The following is a 17415-nucleotide window of genomic DNA, read 5'->3' on the forward strand; positions in this document are numbered from 1 at the left end:
AGAAAAGTGGATACACCGCTTGGCATGGTGGAGTGGCCACCATTGCTTCCTGTCCAGGGGAAGACGTGTGGGGGGTAATCTGGACTTTGAGCAATGAGGACCTCCCGAGGCTCGACAAGTGAGACACACAAACACAGCTGTTAGTCAGTTCCTGTTTGTCACTTAACTCAACTGCAGCATGCTTCTTCTTTGTGTGTGTCTTCAGACAGGAAGGGGTGAATATAGGAATATACTCTCCACTGGAGGTTTCAGTGGAGACTGACAAAGGACCCATATTGTGCAGGACTTATCAAATGATGAATTTCCATGCCAGCCCCCCCTCTCCTCAGTACAAACAGGTGTGTGCATGTGAACACAAACACTGGTCCAGAGACAAAAACCTTTATTTATTAGCAATGAACCCCATATTATGCAATGAACTTAACTTTCCAATTTACCTAGTCTATCTTTGTGACTAAATCAAAATGTTTGAATGTCTCTCTCTCTGTTTCATATAAGGTGGTGTGTCTGGGTGCAAAACAGAACGGACTCCCGGTGGAATACCTGAAGAGGCTGGAGGCCATTCAAACCAACAACTACAGCGGCTCTTCTTTGCTTGACAAAATCAGTATAGACAAGTAGAGCTTGAAAGTTTGCACTCCTGAAACATCAGTTGGCAAAAACTACCTCACCACAAAGACCTTTCAGTAGCTGTTCTGAGAACATTAAGAGCAAAAATGGAAAATAAAATGGACTTAATAGTTCATTTAATCACTTTCTGGCAATTTAAACTCCAATTTGCAGCCTCCGTCATATATTAGTATACTACAAATACAATTTTAATAATGTAATGGTGATGAAGACTGTGAGACTCTGAACAGACAATGGAAAGAAGCTCATAACTGGTTTAAGTTTTTGTCAAACATTTCTAAGGTCAAAAAAAGAAACCAGAAGTTGGTAGTGCATGAACGTATTAATGAGGTTTGGCTGGGCCCAGCAGACACATATCTTATCTTTTATTTTGAAGTTGCTGTCAAACAATTGATGCATTTTATTTTGGGGCTATCACAATTGAAGACTAAAATGTAAGTGACAGCCAGAAAATTGTTTTTATTTCAGGGGAATATTAAACACTGATGAAACACCCTCAAGGCTTCATTTATTCTGACTTTAACCCATATGTTCTATTCCTGCTCATTAACCAATAAAGACTGGACCGATGTTTTAAATTATTTTCCAGGTTATTCAGTTACACATGAAAGAAAATAACCGTGGGGTGCTTTGACACAGCTTAATTTAACTTTAAAGGGTTTTATTATGAAATAAAAAACAACAATGAATCATTCACGTAAAAGGAAACCACTTTATTTGTTACAACACAGTGGCCTTGGACAGAATGATAATTTGAACCCCTCCCAACATTTTAGATCCTCTAGGAATTCTAGAAAATACAAGTGTAGTACAAAAGAACTGCTGTCAGGAGACCAAAAGATATACGTCATCCACCCAATAACTAGTTTTAGATTTTGTTGAATCTCTCGGTCTCCTCAAGTCTATGCAAACCTCACAATGGCACAAATCATAATTTTATCTGACAACAAAAACAAATGCTCATGCAAGCAACACATGGTCAGAAATATAATATATAATTAATGGTTCATTAACTGAGAATTCAGCAACCTGACAACTCAGATATTTGTACATTCTTATGAATTTGGCTTCCAAACTGCAAGATGAACATGAACCTTCTGCAGGAGTGTTCCCCTTAATCTGTTTAAATGTAGAGGGGGGGGGGGGGCGCGCGTGAATATGAACGATAAAAAAAACAAAAAAAAACACACAGGTCCAAATATGTAAGACAAAAAAATTGTAAAATGAAAGCATAATATAGTGATAAACCAAGTCTATGTTGAAGTGTGCGCGCAAGTTGTGATTTTAGCAGACAAACAGTGACGTAGGAATCACAAATGTTCTTTAATAAAGGGTGCAAAATCAGTGCTGGAGTTAAAGTCAGTAGCCATTGTTGAGTAAGAGATTGTAACCAGCTAAATATTGTTGCAGCTCGACAGTCTGACACCTTTATATCTCTTTAATTATTATATTCTCCTAGGATACGGACCACAGACAACATACTGAGGCCAAACAAAGCACGATTAATGTGGGCTACATTAAGAATGTCTAAAGTCTCTAGTGACTGGCTGTCATTAAAGTTATCTGGGTTGTTTTTCTGTTCGTTAATTAGGGGCATTTTCACATATTTCATGACTTACTCCATCTGCTCCCCGTCCGTAACTTCCTTACTTCCACTTTCATCCATCGGTTCTGGTCCGTCCGCACCGTTCTCCATCTGCTCTGTTGAATCTGCGGACGACTGCTCTGCTGCGTCGGCAGGCTGCTGTTCGGGGATTTTGAGATTGTGCTTGACTTTGCTCAGTTCTGTCATGTTGAAGCCGAGGAATATGGCCGCCGTGCTCTTCTTGAGACTCTTCATGCACTTGCTGCGCTTCTTGCTGAAGTGGGCCGCCAACTCCGCCTTCGTCAGGGTCAGCCTCTTGCACAGCTCTTCGGTCTCGGTTTTGGTCGCATAGGGGTTCAGGTTGAAGTACTTGGATATGAAGTCTTTGCGCTCCTCGCTGCAGCGGCGCTCCACTGCGCTGGGCTCCAGCACCAGCTTCACCGTGGGATCGATGTGAACCACGGGCTCCGGAGGGGGCAACAGCTTGTCCTGCTCTCGCTTCTTGCGCATGGCTGCCTTTTGCTCCCGCTCTCGTTTGTTGGTCTCCAACACCTCCCTCCACGCGGCCTCCAGCCTCTTCTTCGACAGCAGCTCGGCCTCCGTCTCTGGATGCGCCCCAGCGGGTGCGGCTGGAATCACGCGCGCTGGAGCTAAAGTCGGTTTCATGGTCAGTGCTTGTGGCATTTGGAGAAAGTAGAGCGGCTGACTGAGCTGCTGAACGGGTTTTGGAGGCTGTGGTGGTGGTGGTACTACTGTCGTTTTGGGTGGCTGCGGTTGTTTCGGGGAACACCGGCACCGCTGAATGTGGAGCATCACCGCCTGCTGGGTGACCTTTCCCGTGTACACCCCGTTGCAGTATATGCACTTGAAGGCCTCCGTCTTGAGGATAGCGTGAATCGTGGGTGCTACCAAGTGTTTCTGCTTCAGGTGCTGAAGGTGTTGGGTCTCATTCTGAAACTTTTCGTCACAGAAGGGACAGTACGCACTGTTGATCTTCACAGTTGCCGTGCAGATTTCCGACTGGCTGCTGGGCTGCAACTTAAAGAAGATCAGGTCGAGTGAATTCGTGACCAGAGCGAGGTTGACCTCGGTGTCTCCTAAGACCTCTTTCGGTCCAGTGGTGTGGACGTCAAAGTAAGGGAACAGGATTCCTCCGACACCTTTAGAGTACACCCTGTACTTCTGCCTCAGAAAATCACAGTATGTCTTGCTTGTGGGATTGTGCTGCTTCACGTGCTCAACCAGCTGTTTGATGGAAAAGAACAAAGCTGAGCAGTACAAACAATTCAGGCCATGCAGAAGGTGCTGGAAGACGCTTTTTTCGGACAGAAGAATTTTGCACGTTAGACATTTGACAGTTTTGTCAGGCATTTTTTTCAAGAATGCCGCTCGTGCCGCCACACTTTCCGACTTGGACGCGTTGGATTTTTGCTGGTGAGCGACCTCTGTATGCACGTCGAAGACATTAGAAGGGAAAAGTTCATTGCAGAGGGGACATGTAATCCATTTCTTAGTTTGTGGTGTGGAGTTCCTCGTTTGCTCAACAGCCTTGAGAGGGGTGCTTGTGCTCTGAGAGACCGGCATTGCTACTTGCAGCGGAGCAAAAGTGTACGTGGGCATGCCGTTCATCTTGTTGCCAGTCGGGATCAAGTGACTCAGCAAGGACTGTGAAGTCAGCATGGTGCCTTGTAGGGCGACTTGGTTCGTTGGTGCAGGCTTTGATACAGCTCCGGCTGCCATGTTGGTCCGCAGTCCTGACGGGAGGAGGATTTGCTGCGTTTGTGGAGTATGTTGTGCCGGAGCTAGAGCCATAGCTGCCTGTTTCAGAGACACGTTGGACACTGTGGGAAGCTGGACCATAGATCCTGCTCCGTGAGGCAGAGCACTCCGCAGGGCTATCGTGGCACCCGGCTGGAGCAAACCTTTAGCTTCAGCACTAGCTAGCTGCACTAGCGCCGACGCTTGGGGGGGCAGAAAAGCCTGGTTGGTTCCGGGGGCACAGATCAGAGTAGTACTGTTTGTTCTTCCTAAATGCTGTAAGGCCAGCATAGTCCCAGCTGGTTGGCCATTACTCGGTAAAACCAAGGACTTACTGTTGAACATTTGAGGTTGCTGTGGTTTAGGAGCAATGTTTGGGAAAGTCACAAACACGCCGTTCCCATTGGGTGTCGCTTTAATGGTGAAGTTCTTGTTCTCGTAAATCATACTCTGCACTTGTGTGCTGACCGCATAGTGCGACGGCTCCACCAGCATGTGATGCAGCATTTGGTCCAGGTTCCCAGTGTTCACCTTGCACACCTTGCAGCAGTAGACCTTCACAGACGTAGTCCCCTGAGGGAGGAATCTGTAACCGATATACTGTTCTGCCACACTGTCCAGGTGCTTGAGGATGATGTGCTTCTTCATTGTGAAGATAGAGGGGGCAGGAAATCCACATCTTCGACACTGATACCGCTCATTTCCACGGTGGGCGGGTAGAGGCGCTTCCCTTTGCGGTTGTACAAAGGTGGCGTGGAAGAACAGCATGTGCTTCTTGACGGATCTGGGGTGTCCGATGAAGACACACTTAGAGCAGGGTGCCAGCGCGCAGAAGGACTGCACATATCCATGGCAGCGAGAGACGTGGCTCCTGAAGTTGTAAATGTTTTGTGAAGAGTACTTGCACATGGTACAGCACAGAGCTCGAGACCTATAAGGCCACTGATTAGAAAGAGAAAAGAACAGAGTTAAAATCTGCACAGTTTGTAACAAGTATTTAACATTAACACCAAGCTACACACCTAAAGCAAAATGGAACGACTATTCTCAAATGATCATCCAAACGTGTCATATTTACCTTTTTCCGTAGTCTGACATTGTATCCATCTGTGATATCAACCCAAGCAGTCTCCTGAAAGACCTCGTCTTCATCAGCGGTTTTCTCAGACTTTTCATTGAGATCCTGCGCAGTAAACAACACACAAACAAACAAATCTTAAAGTGGCAACAGGCAACTCTCCGTGAAAATCCCATTTGGAACTATAAACCCTGATCTCAGAACTATTATTTAAAGGCAGAGTAAAATACCCCAGTATTCCCGTTATATACATTTTGCAGCGGCGGCCTGCTGCAGAATTTTATGAGATTAAATGAAACAAGAATTAGCTAGCACTCCCCCACGCTAGGAGACTACTTTGCCAGGAGGAGAGCAGGTAGTAGCTCCGGAGACGGATCTTCAGTTAGGGGCAAAGTGGACTGAAGGTTTAGCCGAAGTGACCTGCGGTAAGTCCGTCTGTTTCAGCGTGGGTTGACACAGTAGAAATAGTATAGGAGAGCGGTCATTGAACTATTGTGGTTGCAACCTCCCGGGAGGAGAGCAGATGCAGCTTCGGCGACGGATGGCTGGCTAGTTAGCTAGGTGTCCTTCTCCAAAGCGGTTAGGAGTGAGTAAGAAGGACCGGCAGACTCAGCGCTGACCACCAACCGGCTGTAGGGCTCATTGTCTGTTATCAGTGTAGCATTAAAGCATGGCGAATTAGCAAGCTAGCTAACTACCCCGTTGTTTGCTAGCTTTATTTAGCTATCAGTCCGTGACCTGCTGCAAGTCTGTTTAGTTTATTAGGAAGTTAGCACGCTACAACGGTCCACATAAAAATGTCTGCTGCCACTCTGACCATCCTGCTATGTTATTTGAATGGGAATGTCCCTTCTAATCTATTTCAATGGTTGACTTTCTTGGTGCCGTAAATCAAGCCTTTATTTTCCCGGGAGATCGTACCCGGTGGTACAAAGAATTCTACATTGTGCAATCAACATTGACTTCATAATGATAAGTTAAAGAATCGTATCTATTGCAACTTTAATGACAGCAGCAGCTAACAGTGTCATTCCAGTAGCAGCTTCATGTTCAACTCTGTGTGAGACGTGTTGTTATAGATGCAGTCTAATTGATAAATAGTTGACACATGTATATTGAGTGAGTCATCCTTCAAGATTTGAGTTTTAATTCTGTCACAAGTTAGTCAAGTGTAAGAAAATTTAAATAAAATCTATAAATCCAACATTTCCATCAAGCCGCCCTGCTCATTGATTATCCACATTAGCCCAATACCACAAACAAATCTCTAGACATGACATCATATCGCCCAACCCCACTTGTTGCCATAACAACCAAAGACCAAAAAACCCTCTGAATCGCTCTTTCAAGGTGACCATCAAGATCAAAATTAAATCTGATTTTACATGTTTTACGTTGGCTGTTAAAATGCCTACAACCCAACAAAAAAAAAAAATGTATTATAAAATACATTAGTTTTACCCGGTGAGGCTGTTGCTGCTCATATTATAATGTTGAAACTTGACTGATGTTCTCTCCTTTAATGAGTATTATTTGTAACTAACATATAAAACACAAAATGCATTTCTCCAGAGTAACAACATTTGGTGGCAGACTGTAATTCTTGACCAATGCTTTGCATACTATTAGTGTTAGGACTCAAATTTTTGGACAGCAACGCTGATGATATACATAAATCATCACAACAAAATAGACATAGTGTTTGTAACTTTTGCTATGATTCAAAAGTGTGCGCAGACACACAATCTCATAAAAGTGTTTATTACACTTATATACTAGCTTTAGACCAGACCCAAATCTTACAAGGAATCCTCAGTTGTTAATAATTCATTAAAATATATAAATATAAAACATACCTTCAGCAGATTTTGGCAGTCTTCCAGGCCAATCTCACCAAGGATGTTTTTCACCGCCTTGCGTGCCTTTCGGATCTTCTCAATATTTCCAACCGGATACTGATACATTATTCCTCTGAAGCCTTAGAAGAAAATAAGTTTTCATTTTAGCATGAAGCCATGAGAAATATCACTGAAATGTCACTTAATCTTTAACTCTATGTACTATGTTATTATAACATTCCCCAGTCAAGGCATAGAAAGTAAAACATATTTGAGTAAAATAATCAGTTGCATTATAACTGCAGCCCCATACAGTTGTTTAAATTAGAAATAGCACACAGACAAATGGCACATACTGGAACAAATGGCCACACAAACAACAAGCCGGTCACCTAATCATGTTAAAGAATAGGTATTAAACGCCAATGGTGTGTCAACTTATAAAGTCTTACTGCTAGCTTTATAAAACCTGCACAAGAGATGCAATGATGAATATACTGTAGTGAAATACTAACTGCAGAAAGATAATCCCAGGATACTTTGCGAGAAAAACCAGCATAAGCATTGTGGTAATACAAATAACATAACTTACTGTGCAACAGCTGATTTTACAATTGCACACGGCCAGTCTCTGCGTGAATAATAAATGATTCAATTGCTGGCCATTTCTGAAGGGGAAATAAAAAAAACAACTTATTCTAGCAAGTTAAAACTGTCTTGATTTAACGTTAGATCACCTACGAACTAAACACTTTCCATCCCTGCTCACACAGTGTATAATGCCCACACTGGACTCGTTAAACAGCCTCTAGCAGCACGCTGGCAGCGATAAGCCGGCCACGCCGCTTCTTCCTGCTTGAGGATGCACACAGATATTTACCTCGTCCAAATTTCGGTGTAGATTGACGATAGTTGTCGCTGTGCCACCTCTCCGACAGGGCTAACGTTTTCCACTTCCACCGGCCCTCCTCCGTGTGTGTGTGTGTGTGTGTGTGTGTGTGTGTGTCGCTGAGCTGCGTCTGCTACCACCAGCGCTGCACACAGATACTCATTCGAGCAGCATCCTCTGTCCACACACACCGCTGTATGAAGAACGTAGTTCAATGTTAAAGATGATGTTCGCAGACCCTCCTTCAGAGGTAGGCTCCTTTTTGGTCAGCTTTTGTCCCTTTCTTCCCCTATTGAGGAAAAAATGGCGCTGAAGTTCAGGATATGACGTAGTCTGTCCATATTTGCATACTGCACAAACTGACCAATGAGAGGCCTCTCAGCACAAAAACAGAATAACTTTTTATTATTTCACCAAGACTGTCACACATCGTTCCAGGGTGTCCAGGTGATGCATTTCATATTTATGTTTATGAATTTCTTGTAATACTTGACTTGTTATTTGGACTTTAGTGTTCTACAACAGACAGCTAGGTCGGGGGGCGTGGCTAATGCGACTCCTACTGGCAGTCACGTGGTACCAGTCTGAGGCTAACCAATGAGCTGTCGAGAAAATGAGCTAAATAGGTGGGTCCTTCTCATATGATGTCATATCATGCTACTTTTTCTAGCCAATTAAATTGAACCACCATTTTGATAGTGGAGTGAGTGAAAATTGATAGTTCAGATGTCTTTCAGCTAGCATAGCATAAAGTTTTAGGACTTTTTAAATTTTAAGTTTTAAAGAATTACAATAAAATCGAAATAGCTAGCTACCATTGCATAATAATGTATGCCGATAGCGAAGATTCATTTTACATTTTTATATTTAGTGATACGTTCTTGTCGTAAGAATCGTAAGATCGAAACAATCTTATGTTCAACCTTACTACTTACCAATTTATAAACGTCTCGCACAAATTGAGCAACACCAAAGCTACCTGTCTGAATTACAGCCGACCAATAAACCTTTTGGTCAGTTTGCTTGGAGACAAATCGACAATTCATCAAAGCAACAATGTGACATTACTCAAGTCTAAAGCTTCTTTGTGGTGGACTCATTACCAATCTTCTCTACAATGTTTGACTCCTGAATCATTTTATTAGCTATTTTGAAGTATCACAAGTCCAGATGTTAATAATGCTTTATCCGCATCAATACGCTGTAATTTTCCATTAGAATTCCCTTCATCTGTCAAATCTAAACTTGACCACAAGTTCTTTTGCATGTAGCAGTTTGGTGTTAAAGTGATGTAACAACCTAATTTACATTTTGACTGACAAAATCAAACCATTGTGCCCTCTGGTCAGGCAATGCAAACCAGTGAGATTTTATTTTATGTGCAAACAGAAGAACAACATGAGATAGTAAACATGTCAACATTCATAAGGGCTGCAGCTTAAACTAAAACAGTATTTCAAGCTGATAGCACTGCAGAATTTCCCAATGTTCAGACTGAAGGACAAGACAGTTAGATGGCATCATCTCTAGACCAGTGGTAGAGAGGAAGGGGAAAAGAGGTTTTTCCATCGTCACTAATCAGAATCAACCACTTGGAGTTCAGTCACGTTTACTCAGTCATAGTGAATCTAGTGGCTCCTCAAATAATTTCAAATCTACCCTGTGTGTGTTGTGACCTTGTAATTGTAAAGTCTATTTGTCTTTATGATGCTCTGCAGTGGAATGTTGTGTGTGCTTTGTTCTTGACAGAATAATCAGTCGTCTGCTATTTGATTAACATATCCACCACTATCAAATGCACCATGACCCTTCCTTCTATATACAGTCTACTCAGCACTTTTTGACCAGGGTGATATGCAGCGAGTGGCAAAATATATGAACTCTCCACTCATCTATTAATCTTATTTCTAATGTAATTAACATTTTGTCTCCTCTGATAAACACGTTAACATGAGACACTTAATATTAGAGCTATAATGACTCCTCTTAGACCCTCTCACATACAACACCAAGGAAATCTTTCTTTGGCTGTCATTCATTTAAAAGCTGAGGCAATCGATAGTTTAAAATTAGATGTGTGCACATCAATCTGCCCTCTGTATTTTAATGATGTTAAAGCTCAGAGTGAGCAACAACTAAAGCTACCTACTCAATATATGGCATTGGTCTTGTTTAAAAATCAACACTACATCATCCTACTGGAAGCTACACAAGCAAGGAAGCCGAGTGTGTTGTTCAGGGACAGACAAGACATGACAGGAAGTTTCCATGCATTAATGGAAATCATTGATTCAATATCTATGATTCAATTCTGATCCAATTCCTCTTGAGCCAGCAGGTTGTCCTGGCAACTGGGTATGGATTTCCACCTCCAAATGCCTTTAAATTATTTAATTTTAAAATGGCTGGTTCATTTGAAAATAAAAACAGACACTGTAATGTACAGTAGCAAGTGGGTGGATGAGCCATATTGTAGATGCTGAACACTAATCATTAGACTGTAGTTAAAGTGTTCTGCATTTAATGTATTTGTCATCAAAACACGTGCCGGTTTACTTTACAAGAAACAGCAGCAGCCAATTCTACAGATTAAATCCTGTTTTCTGGCAGAAGATGATACTGTTGTGCTCTGCATTTAAACTAACTTACAGTTTAATTCTCTTTGGGACAATTGAAACCATCATCAAAACACATTAAAATACTGAATCGGCCATAAAGGAGATCTCTTTCTCTGCTGCAAAATACCGAGGCTAAGCGGCCCTAAATTTGGATTAAATTGTTTCCAGGACATTCAACTACTGTACAATCAGAAGACACACCCGATCAGATCAAAACACATGGGTTTTAAATTATGTTAGCCAGTTAAAAGTCAAGATTTTGTGTGGAACTAACTGTTCGGTGCACCAAAGATCACACGTAAACAAGATAAAATGATTTCAGTCAGAAATGTATTAAATTAATCACTTTCATTACTTTAACAAGCACAATTTACAGTCAAAAACAGGCTATGGTCCATTAGTGCCTTAGACAAGCAAGTAATTAATACATTAGTCATTTATAACACACAAGGGCAGGATTCTTTAAAAACTGCAGTTCAGTAACAACACCTTTCATTTTTATCAGACATGAGACATTTAGCTGTACAAGAGACTATGCATTATGTCCCTCATAACTTTAGAGAGGCATGAGGAAGTTTATTATTTGTCATTTGCACTGCCTCAAGAGAGGTCTGTGTACAGCTAGCATGCCTTTCATGTGAGAGATAGACACATTAAGTCCACATCTGCCACATTACAGATCGTTTTATGTTTGAGAAATAGCTCCTTTGCTGCTTTTTCAGATCCTGTAAAAAACAAGGACCAATCCCATGACGAGATTCTAATGTGAAGATCTGAAAAATCAGAGCTGCGGTACTAAATGTCACAGTACTTATTTATTAACCTACAAAAGACGGTGTGCATTTAAAACCAGATTAACCTGTCTCTATTAGAGGCAAGGTGTGCATTAAGGTGTATGCAGCTTCTCTGTATTCAAGTTACAGTTCAGCCAAGAGAGAATATCCCGCAGCAATTCCTTCATGCCTTTCGAGTAAAGGGAAACCACTGAGGTCACAAATGGCAATCACAGCACACTTAATCCATGTAGCGTTAAAAAACACATAAATATCTTATCCGGAAAACACTGTTAGATGGTCCACAGTATAATACCTGGGCAAAACACACTTAAAGATGGAGCTTTACATTTGCCCCAGTATTATCTGAATCCAATAAATAAAAACGCATTGAGGTGAGCTGCAATAAAGAAATAGGTTACATCATTGTCATAATTTCATTTAAACTATGCAAAGTGAGGGGTCTGAAGTATAGAATCTACATGAGGCATTGATTCTTTGAAACAGTTAAAAAAATCATCTACAGACAAAATGTATTGGTGTTGAACAGACACGGGATTCACACGACTGTCAACAGGTAATCAATAGAGAACATGATTTAAATCAATTGTACATTTTGTAAACTGGATTTAATTTAGGAAACAAACCACCCACAACATGTTGGAGGGAGGGAGGGAGGGAAGGAAGGAGGGGATGGGGTCCCCATCTCCAAAGAGTCGTCCATTTTGTTGCATATTGTCATTTTGAGCTGGAGTTCTTTTAGCGGACACATTTTTACAGTCCATTAGAGCGAGGAGCGAGAATGAGAAGATGATCTTCCAAATCAAAATTTTAGACAATTGAGGTATCAAACAACCAATTGTTTCCCATTTCTAGGAGGTAAAAAAAAGTCCAATTCCTGGAAGAAATAATAGGACACTTCTTTTTTCCAAGGTGGCTGGAATGTTGACCACATTGAGCCCCTTGTTCCTCAAAGAGCTCACTGACCCCTCTTCTCACATGGTGAAAGCAGAGGCTAAGGGGGGGGGGGGGGGGGGGGATCTGTGCACTATCATACGAAACAGGGGCAGAGGGCAGCTACACACTGTACCGGACCATGGAGAAATTCTTCATGGCGCTGTCCAGTGCCACACCGGCCCCCTGCATGTCATACCTGTGGGCAACACCAAGCGTCAAAATGAGTTCTTTGTAAATGCAACATGTTCTCACTGCATCGGTATTAGTTCACAGGCTTCACAGGCTAACTCACTCCATGCTCACCAGTCACAAGTGGAGACAGTGTAGTAGACGGGCAGCTGGGGGGAGCTGGAGAGGCAGCTGAACTCCTCCAGGCCACACACTCCCATGTTGGAGAAGCAAAGCCAGTCTCCCACACTGAGCTCAGGCAGCAGGCAGCGCTCCACAACCTGGTCCAGCTGGTCCAGTGACGGGCCCCACAGGCTGCTGGGAAACACCTCCTCCTCAGCACACAGTGCATGCTGCAGAGAGGAAACAATGAGAAATGTTACTTAAAAAGACTGTCAGTCACAGTAAATGACATTTCCACTGCACATGTTGAATCATACTCTGTATGGGAAATGCAAAATAGGGTAAGTGCAATAAGTACATTACAGTTTGCAACTAAAGAAAATAAAAGATGCATCATCATTTGCCAACTGTATTCCTGTAGTTGACAAAAGATATTATTCTTGATATCCCAAACATGCTTATTAGCTAGCAAGCAAGCTAAAACTGGATAGCCATCATCAACCGTTAGTTAGCATCAGGGGATTGAGTTCAGAAAGAACACTACATTTAAATACCCCAGCTTTGTATTGTGTAAATCCAGAACCAATGTAGAGTCTTTATATAGGTCGATATGATTCAATATCTATGACTCAATTCGGATCCAGCTTCCATAAGTACTCATAATGCATGACGCCCTCTTCCTATTCAACTAGCACTGCTCTCAGATTCTTCATTCAGTCCTGAACGGGGTCGACTCTCGTGGGTGGAGGTCTACTAACCTTGTGCACTGACGGGACAGCGATGCAGTTTCCCAGCAGCTTGCGGCTGAATGGGCCATAAACACCCTCGTTCATGTAGTACAGGAACTCTGTATCTTCATTGTTCACACCTGTGTAAATACAGTGATGTGAGAAATATAGAACACGGGGTATTATCTAGCAATGGAGGACTTGACCACTGATGGCTTTGCTGTGATTATGCAATAGAAATCTTGACACAACAAATATGAGAACACGAACCATTCTGTCTTTTCTAAGTCTCACAGTCAGAGTGCAGAGAGAGAGATGTATTACAGTCAGATTTAAATGACCTAAACAGAATTAAGAGAATTGAGTAACTCACCTGGAGTGAGGCTGTCCCAGTGACGGTTCATCACCTTTTTGCCGATCACGTTGACAGCCAGGCTGAAAGCCGTGGCCACGTAGAAGCTGCCTGGCTGGGCCAACACTTGCACACCGGACAGTGGGGGGAAGTAAGCATCTAGCAGCGGTCTGACTGCAGACTCAACCTGCACACACACACAGTTACAGTAAATATGCATTCAGAGGGTATTTCCAAATAAAAACAAAACATGTGCAAGAACTTAGCTATTAGCTACCTAGCCTAGCTAGATGAATGAAAAGTAATTTGGGTGAACTGGCCATGTCTTCAATAATATGTTGATGGCCAAAGAGAATAAAGTAGCCTGAAATGGTGTAATCTATCCAAGTGTTGTATTTTCACTTGTGTGTTCATCAGTTATGTTTTATGTTTCAGGCCTCTTCTTTGCAGCACATGTACATAGCTATTTGACAGTCTGATTAATGCATCCCCAAAATATGTTTACCTGTTTGAGCTGACCCTCTGAGCCAGTAAATCCACCACCAATGTCCAGGATGTTCATGTTGAAGCCCAGATCCACCTGAACAGAAACAGCAAAACAATCAGTTGTTACCCTTAATGAAAAAGAACATACAAGGGATAAAAGGGCATTTAGGGAATCGGAAAGTCTTGAGTTGACACATATCTTCTAAATTCCTGCGAATTTATCATTTTGTGTTCATATATTTTCCAGAAAGTACGTACCCCCATGTCAAACACAACGCGGGCATCCGACAGTGCATGGGTGTAGGCCTGTTGCAGGTCTTGGCAGGAGCTGGGGATGTGAAAAGTCACCCCCACCACCTGGACTCCAAGTTCCTTGGCTGCTTCCAGCAGGTGCCGGCAGCTCTTCAGAGAAAAGCCAAAGGCCATGCTGGTTTCAGCTGCGTGGGCCTCGGTGGTCAACTGCAGCAGCAATCTACAGAGATCAGCCAGAGATCAAAACATGAATGAAACATCCATCTCGGCAAAGTAAGTATGTTTTTGACACGAACAATGACTTTCCCAATCTTGTGTTAATTGTCAGCCTTTGTTAAACTAATGTTGGACTAACAGTCTTCAGTTTTGCAGAAGTGCACAAGGATTAAAAAATTGCTCAGGGATTGGATCACATACTTAGCACCAGGGTGCACGCGTGAAATCTTTGACAACTCTGCCTCATTTTCACACACGAGATGTTGGATGTTGTTCTTGGCTGCGTGCTTGATGTGTGCCAGCTGCTTGCAAACGCCTGACAGAATGATGTTTTCTGGTGGCACGCCGTGCTCCAGCACCAGGCTTACTTCAGTCTGCAGGAAAGAGGACACATGTTAAAAGAAATTAACGCTACAAAGTCTAAAAGCTCCATCAAAACAAGCAAAAGGGTACTAAGTGTGTTGCAGTCATCCACTGACTAGTAATCAATTGAGTGCTGGTAATGTAATTGCCCCAAAATGTCATGTGCTTGCATAAGAGGATGATGCAGTTTGAAAAAATAAATAAAGCTACCTGAATTTGATTCTTTAAAGTTTACCTTGTTGGCACAAATGAAGCCCAGGCCCAAGGAGGCCAGCACCTCAATGACTGCAGGGCTGCTGTTGCACTTGACTGGGTAGTAGGGCTGCAGCCGTGGCACTGCACTCTGCCAGCACACATGCTGCCGCATCAGAGCACCGAGGTCTCCCACCACAAACGCACTTTTCTCCACCTGGGAACATGAGCAGGTGAAGGCTGCACTGAGTACAAATAGCAACTAAAATCACACCAATCATCAGGAAAAGAAAAAAAAAAAAACATGCTCAGTGCTAATGACAGTGTCATTAAAGCAATACATTTTCAAAACTGAAGCCATTAAAAAGGCACGCAAGCTGAACTGACCAGGGCCTGCTCACAGATGTGTCCGTCAATGACATCTTCAAGGGTCACTCCTCCCTCCAGGAGTTCAACAATGTAGCTGGGTTTGTCAACGAATCCTTTCATCTCAACCGTATTCCGCTAAGCCGACAATCATAAAGAACAGATAAGCAAGTCAAGGGGTCACGACTGAGCCAATGGGGTCCTGCCGGTATGCAACAAACTGGAAAAGGAGAAGGAGAAAAAAAACAAAAAAACATGACTTAATATCACCACAATATCCTTTATTTACAGCTTTTAACCAGGGAAATAAAATACACTGGTATACATAGGGCTGATGATATTCTAGCTGGATGCATTTCCATGTTTAAAATCAACAGCTACACTGTACAGTAAGTCTGCAGTGCTTTTGGACACACATATCCTATTTTCTGTGTTTTATCACCCCTGCATTTATTCCTATAAAATTAGTAAATGTGTAAAATCCACACACCTCTTTGAGCTTCTACCTAAATCTATTGACTTTCTCAAAAACACTTCAACCCCAACACAAATATGTCTTCACTCACATCATGGTTTGTGTGCCTAATTCCACCCCAGAACACAATGCTTCTGGACTTTGTTACCGGTGTATATGCATATAAATGCAAGCCAACATGCGTCTTGGTTGTGTACAAGAGACACTGAGAGTCACTCACAAGGACAAGTCAGGAGATGGACCTGTCCCGCTATCAGCTAGGATCCCAAGGTGGCTCAGCGTTGAAGTCAAAGTGCTCCCGGTAGAGAGCCGCCCCTAGGCCCCCTGGGTAGCGCTCATACACCTGTGCAGAGACAGGGGAGCCCTGAGGGACAAACACACATAACGCATATGAATACATAGGAAAAACGCTGTAAAATAATGACAGGCACCGTATGTTCGTCACAAGCTAAATCACCATCGTCTTGTTGGTCATTTTGACTCATCACTACAAACTTCCCCGCTACTCTCTATGAGTTTGTTGTGATGATTTCACCGGCACTATGGCTCCATGAAGCAACTCTCGCGCCGGGTTACGTGGCTTCTGTATTTAACCCAATAAACACCCAGTATAACAACCCTGACTATAAATATTACCGTAGCTTACTGTTTTAAAGTCACTATCAGTCCACAGCATGCAGTAATTGTCTATTAATAAAACACGCGAGTGTGTGTGTTGTGATAATGCAAATATGGACATAACTTCACCAATTCCATATTTTTATTACAATGCGTCACCGTAAACAAACACGAAACCTTATACTTCTTATTCATATTTACAAGTAGCACGTAAGAGTGCAGCTGTATTTAACATAGGAAACATAATCGCGAGGAAACGCGGCTGAGACGCGATTGGCAGCGAGAGAGCACGTCGAAGGAAGAAGCTCATGTTAGCGCCGCATTTTGTTAACAACAGCCAAATAAACATCAACACCGGCACTAAACTGGAATACACTATATACTACAGGTGCTAAGATCACATGCTGTTTACTAATATCGTTAAGTGTAAGGTTATTACATCTCAAAAACACAGAATTCAATGAATCGATGTGTCCTGTGTGGCTAGGAGGCAGAACGACCAGCCCGCCATGTTACGTCCGCCTGCTGAATACAAGAAACTCAACACAAGTATTACGCGTTACTTACGTGAGATAACGGCCAGAATGTTTTGGAAAATCGTCTTCTCTTTTTCGGCGGAATTTTTAAAGAGTAGTGGGCACAACGATAAAGGAAAGAAAGAGGGCTGTTTGTGCCATATGTCTGGCTGACAGACGAGCGTTGAGCGGTGTCTTCACTGTCGGTTGATGGGTGGAGAACGACTGGAGCCGAGTGGAGGAAGTGGGAAGAGTAATCAACCACTATGGGCGGGGCCTAACGTTTCAGTTCCACCAATGAGCTCTCAGCATTTTTAAGAACATACCAAATGAGTATTTCCGAAGATCTCACAGGCCGCCGTAGATCTGTGATGTTTGTTCAAGTTACATAACCATAAAGTTTCCGTAGATGGCCACTCGTTTCACTCAATCAGA

At 42.7% G+C, this 17415-nt stretch overlaps 3 protein-coding genes across 6 annotated transcripts in view; 1 reads left to right on the top strand and 2 right to left on the bottom strand.

Annotated features, from left to right (window-relative positions):
• ggcta (gamma-glutamylcyclotransferase a) overlaps positions 1–1125 on the top strand; it is a 3987-nt gene extending 2862 nt beyond the window's left edge. The window contains exons 2-4 of the mRNA XM_068728548.1: positions 1–118; positions 206–338; positions 499–1125. The exon at positions 1–118 is cut by the window's left edge and continues 28 nt beyond it. Of these exons, the coding sequence (XP_068584649.1) occupies positions 1–118; positions 206–338; positions 499–621 (374 nt within the window). The 3' untranslated portion in view covers positions 622–1125. The remainder of the gene's footprint in view (positions 119–205; positions 339–498) is intronic.
• A 203-nt stretch (positions 1126–1328) lies between these two features.
• Positions 1329–8073, bottom strand: adnp2b (ADNP homeobox 2b). Of its 2 annotated transcripts, XM_068728546.1 has the most exons (5): positions 7770–8073; positions 7482–7557; positions 6908–7029; positions 5052–5156; positions 1329–4915 (listed from the first exon to the last, which is right to left on the bottom strand). In XM_068728546.1, the coding sequence occupies exons 3-5, from the start codon at positions 7013–7015 to the stop codon at positions 2246–2248; spliced, it is 2883 nt and encodes a 960-aa protein (XP_068584647.1). In that variant the 5' UTR covers positions 7016–7029; positions 7482–7557; positions 7770–8073; the 3' UTR covers positions 1329–2245. The 2 variants fall into 2 exon arrangements, with proteins under 2 accessions (XP_068584647.1, XP_068584648.1); XM_068728547.1 differs by lacking the exon at positions 7482–7557.
• Positions 8074–10709: 2636 nt separating this feature from the next.
• azin1b (antizyme inhibitor 1b) lies at positions 10710–17199 on the bottom strand. Of its 3 annotated transcripts, none has more exons than XM_068728476.1 (11): positions 17033–17199; positions 16068–16211; positions 15394–15592; positions 15050–15223; positions 14653–14825; positions 14242–14455; positions 14003–14077; positions 13519–13684; positions 13176–13285; positions 12430–12647; positions 10710–12322 (listed from the first exon to the last, which is right to left on the bottom strand). In XM_068728476.1, exons 3-11 carry the CDS (start codon positions 15493–15495, stop codon positions 12247–12249), a joined length of 1308 nt encoding a protein of 435 aa, XP_068584577.1. In that variant the 5' UTR covers positions 15496–15592; positions 16068–16211; positions 17033–17199; the 3' UTR covers positions 10710–12246. The 3 variants fall into 3 exon arrangements, with proteins under 3 accessions (XP_068584577.1, XP_068584578.1, XP_068584579.1); XM_068728478.1 differs by having other exon boundaries at positions 12233–12322; positions 12419–12647; XM_068728477.1 differs by lacking the exons at positions 16068–16211; positions 17033–17199 and adding an exon at positions 15939–16039.
• Between the last annotated feature and the right edge of the window lie 216 nt (positions 17200–17415).

The sequence above is a fragment of the Cebidichthys violaceus genome, unplaced genomic scaffold (genome assembly GCF_023349555.1).
Source record: "Cebidichthys violaceus isolate CVI_PGR_0920_01 unplaced genomic scaffold, fCebVio1.0.p SCAF_42, whole genome shotgun sequence".
Taxonomy (NCBI): Eukaryota; Metazoa; Chordata; class Actinopteri; order Perciformes; family Stichaeidae; genus Cebidichthys; species Cebidichthys violaceus.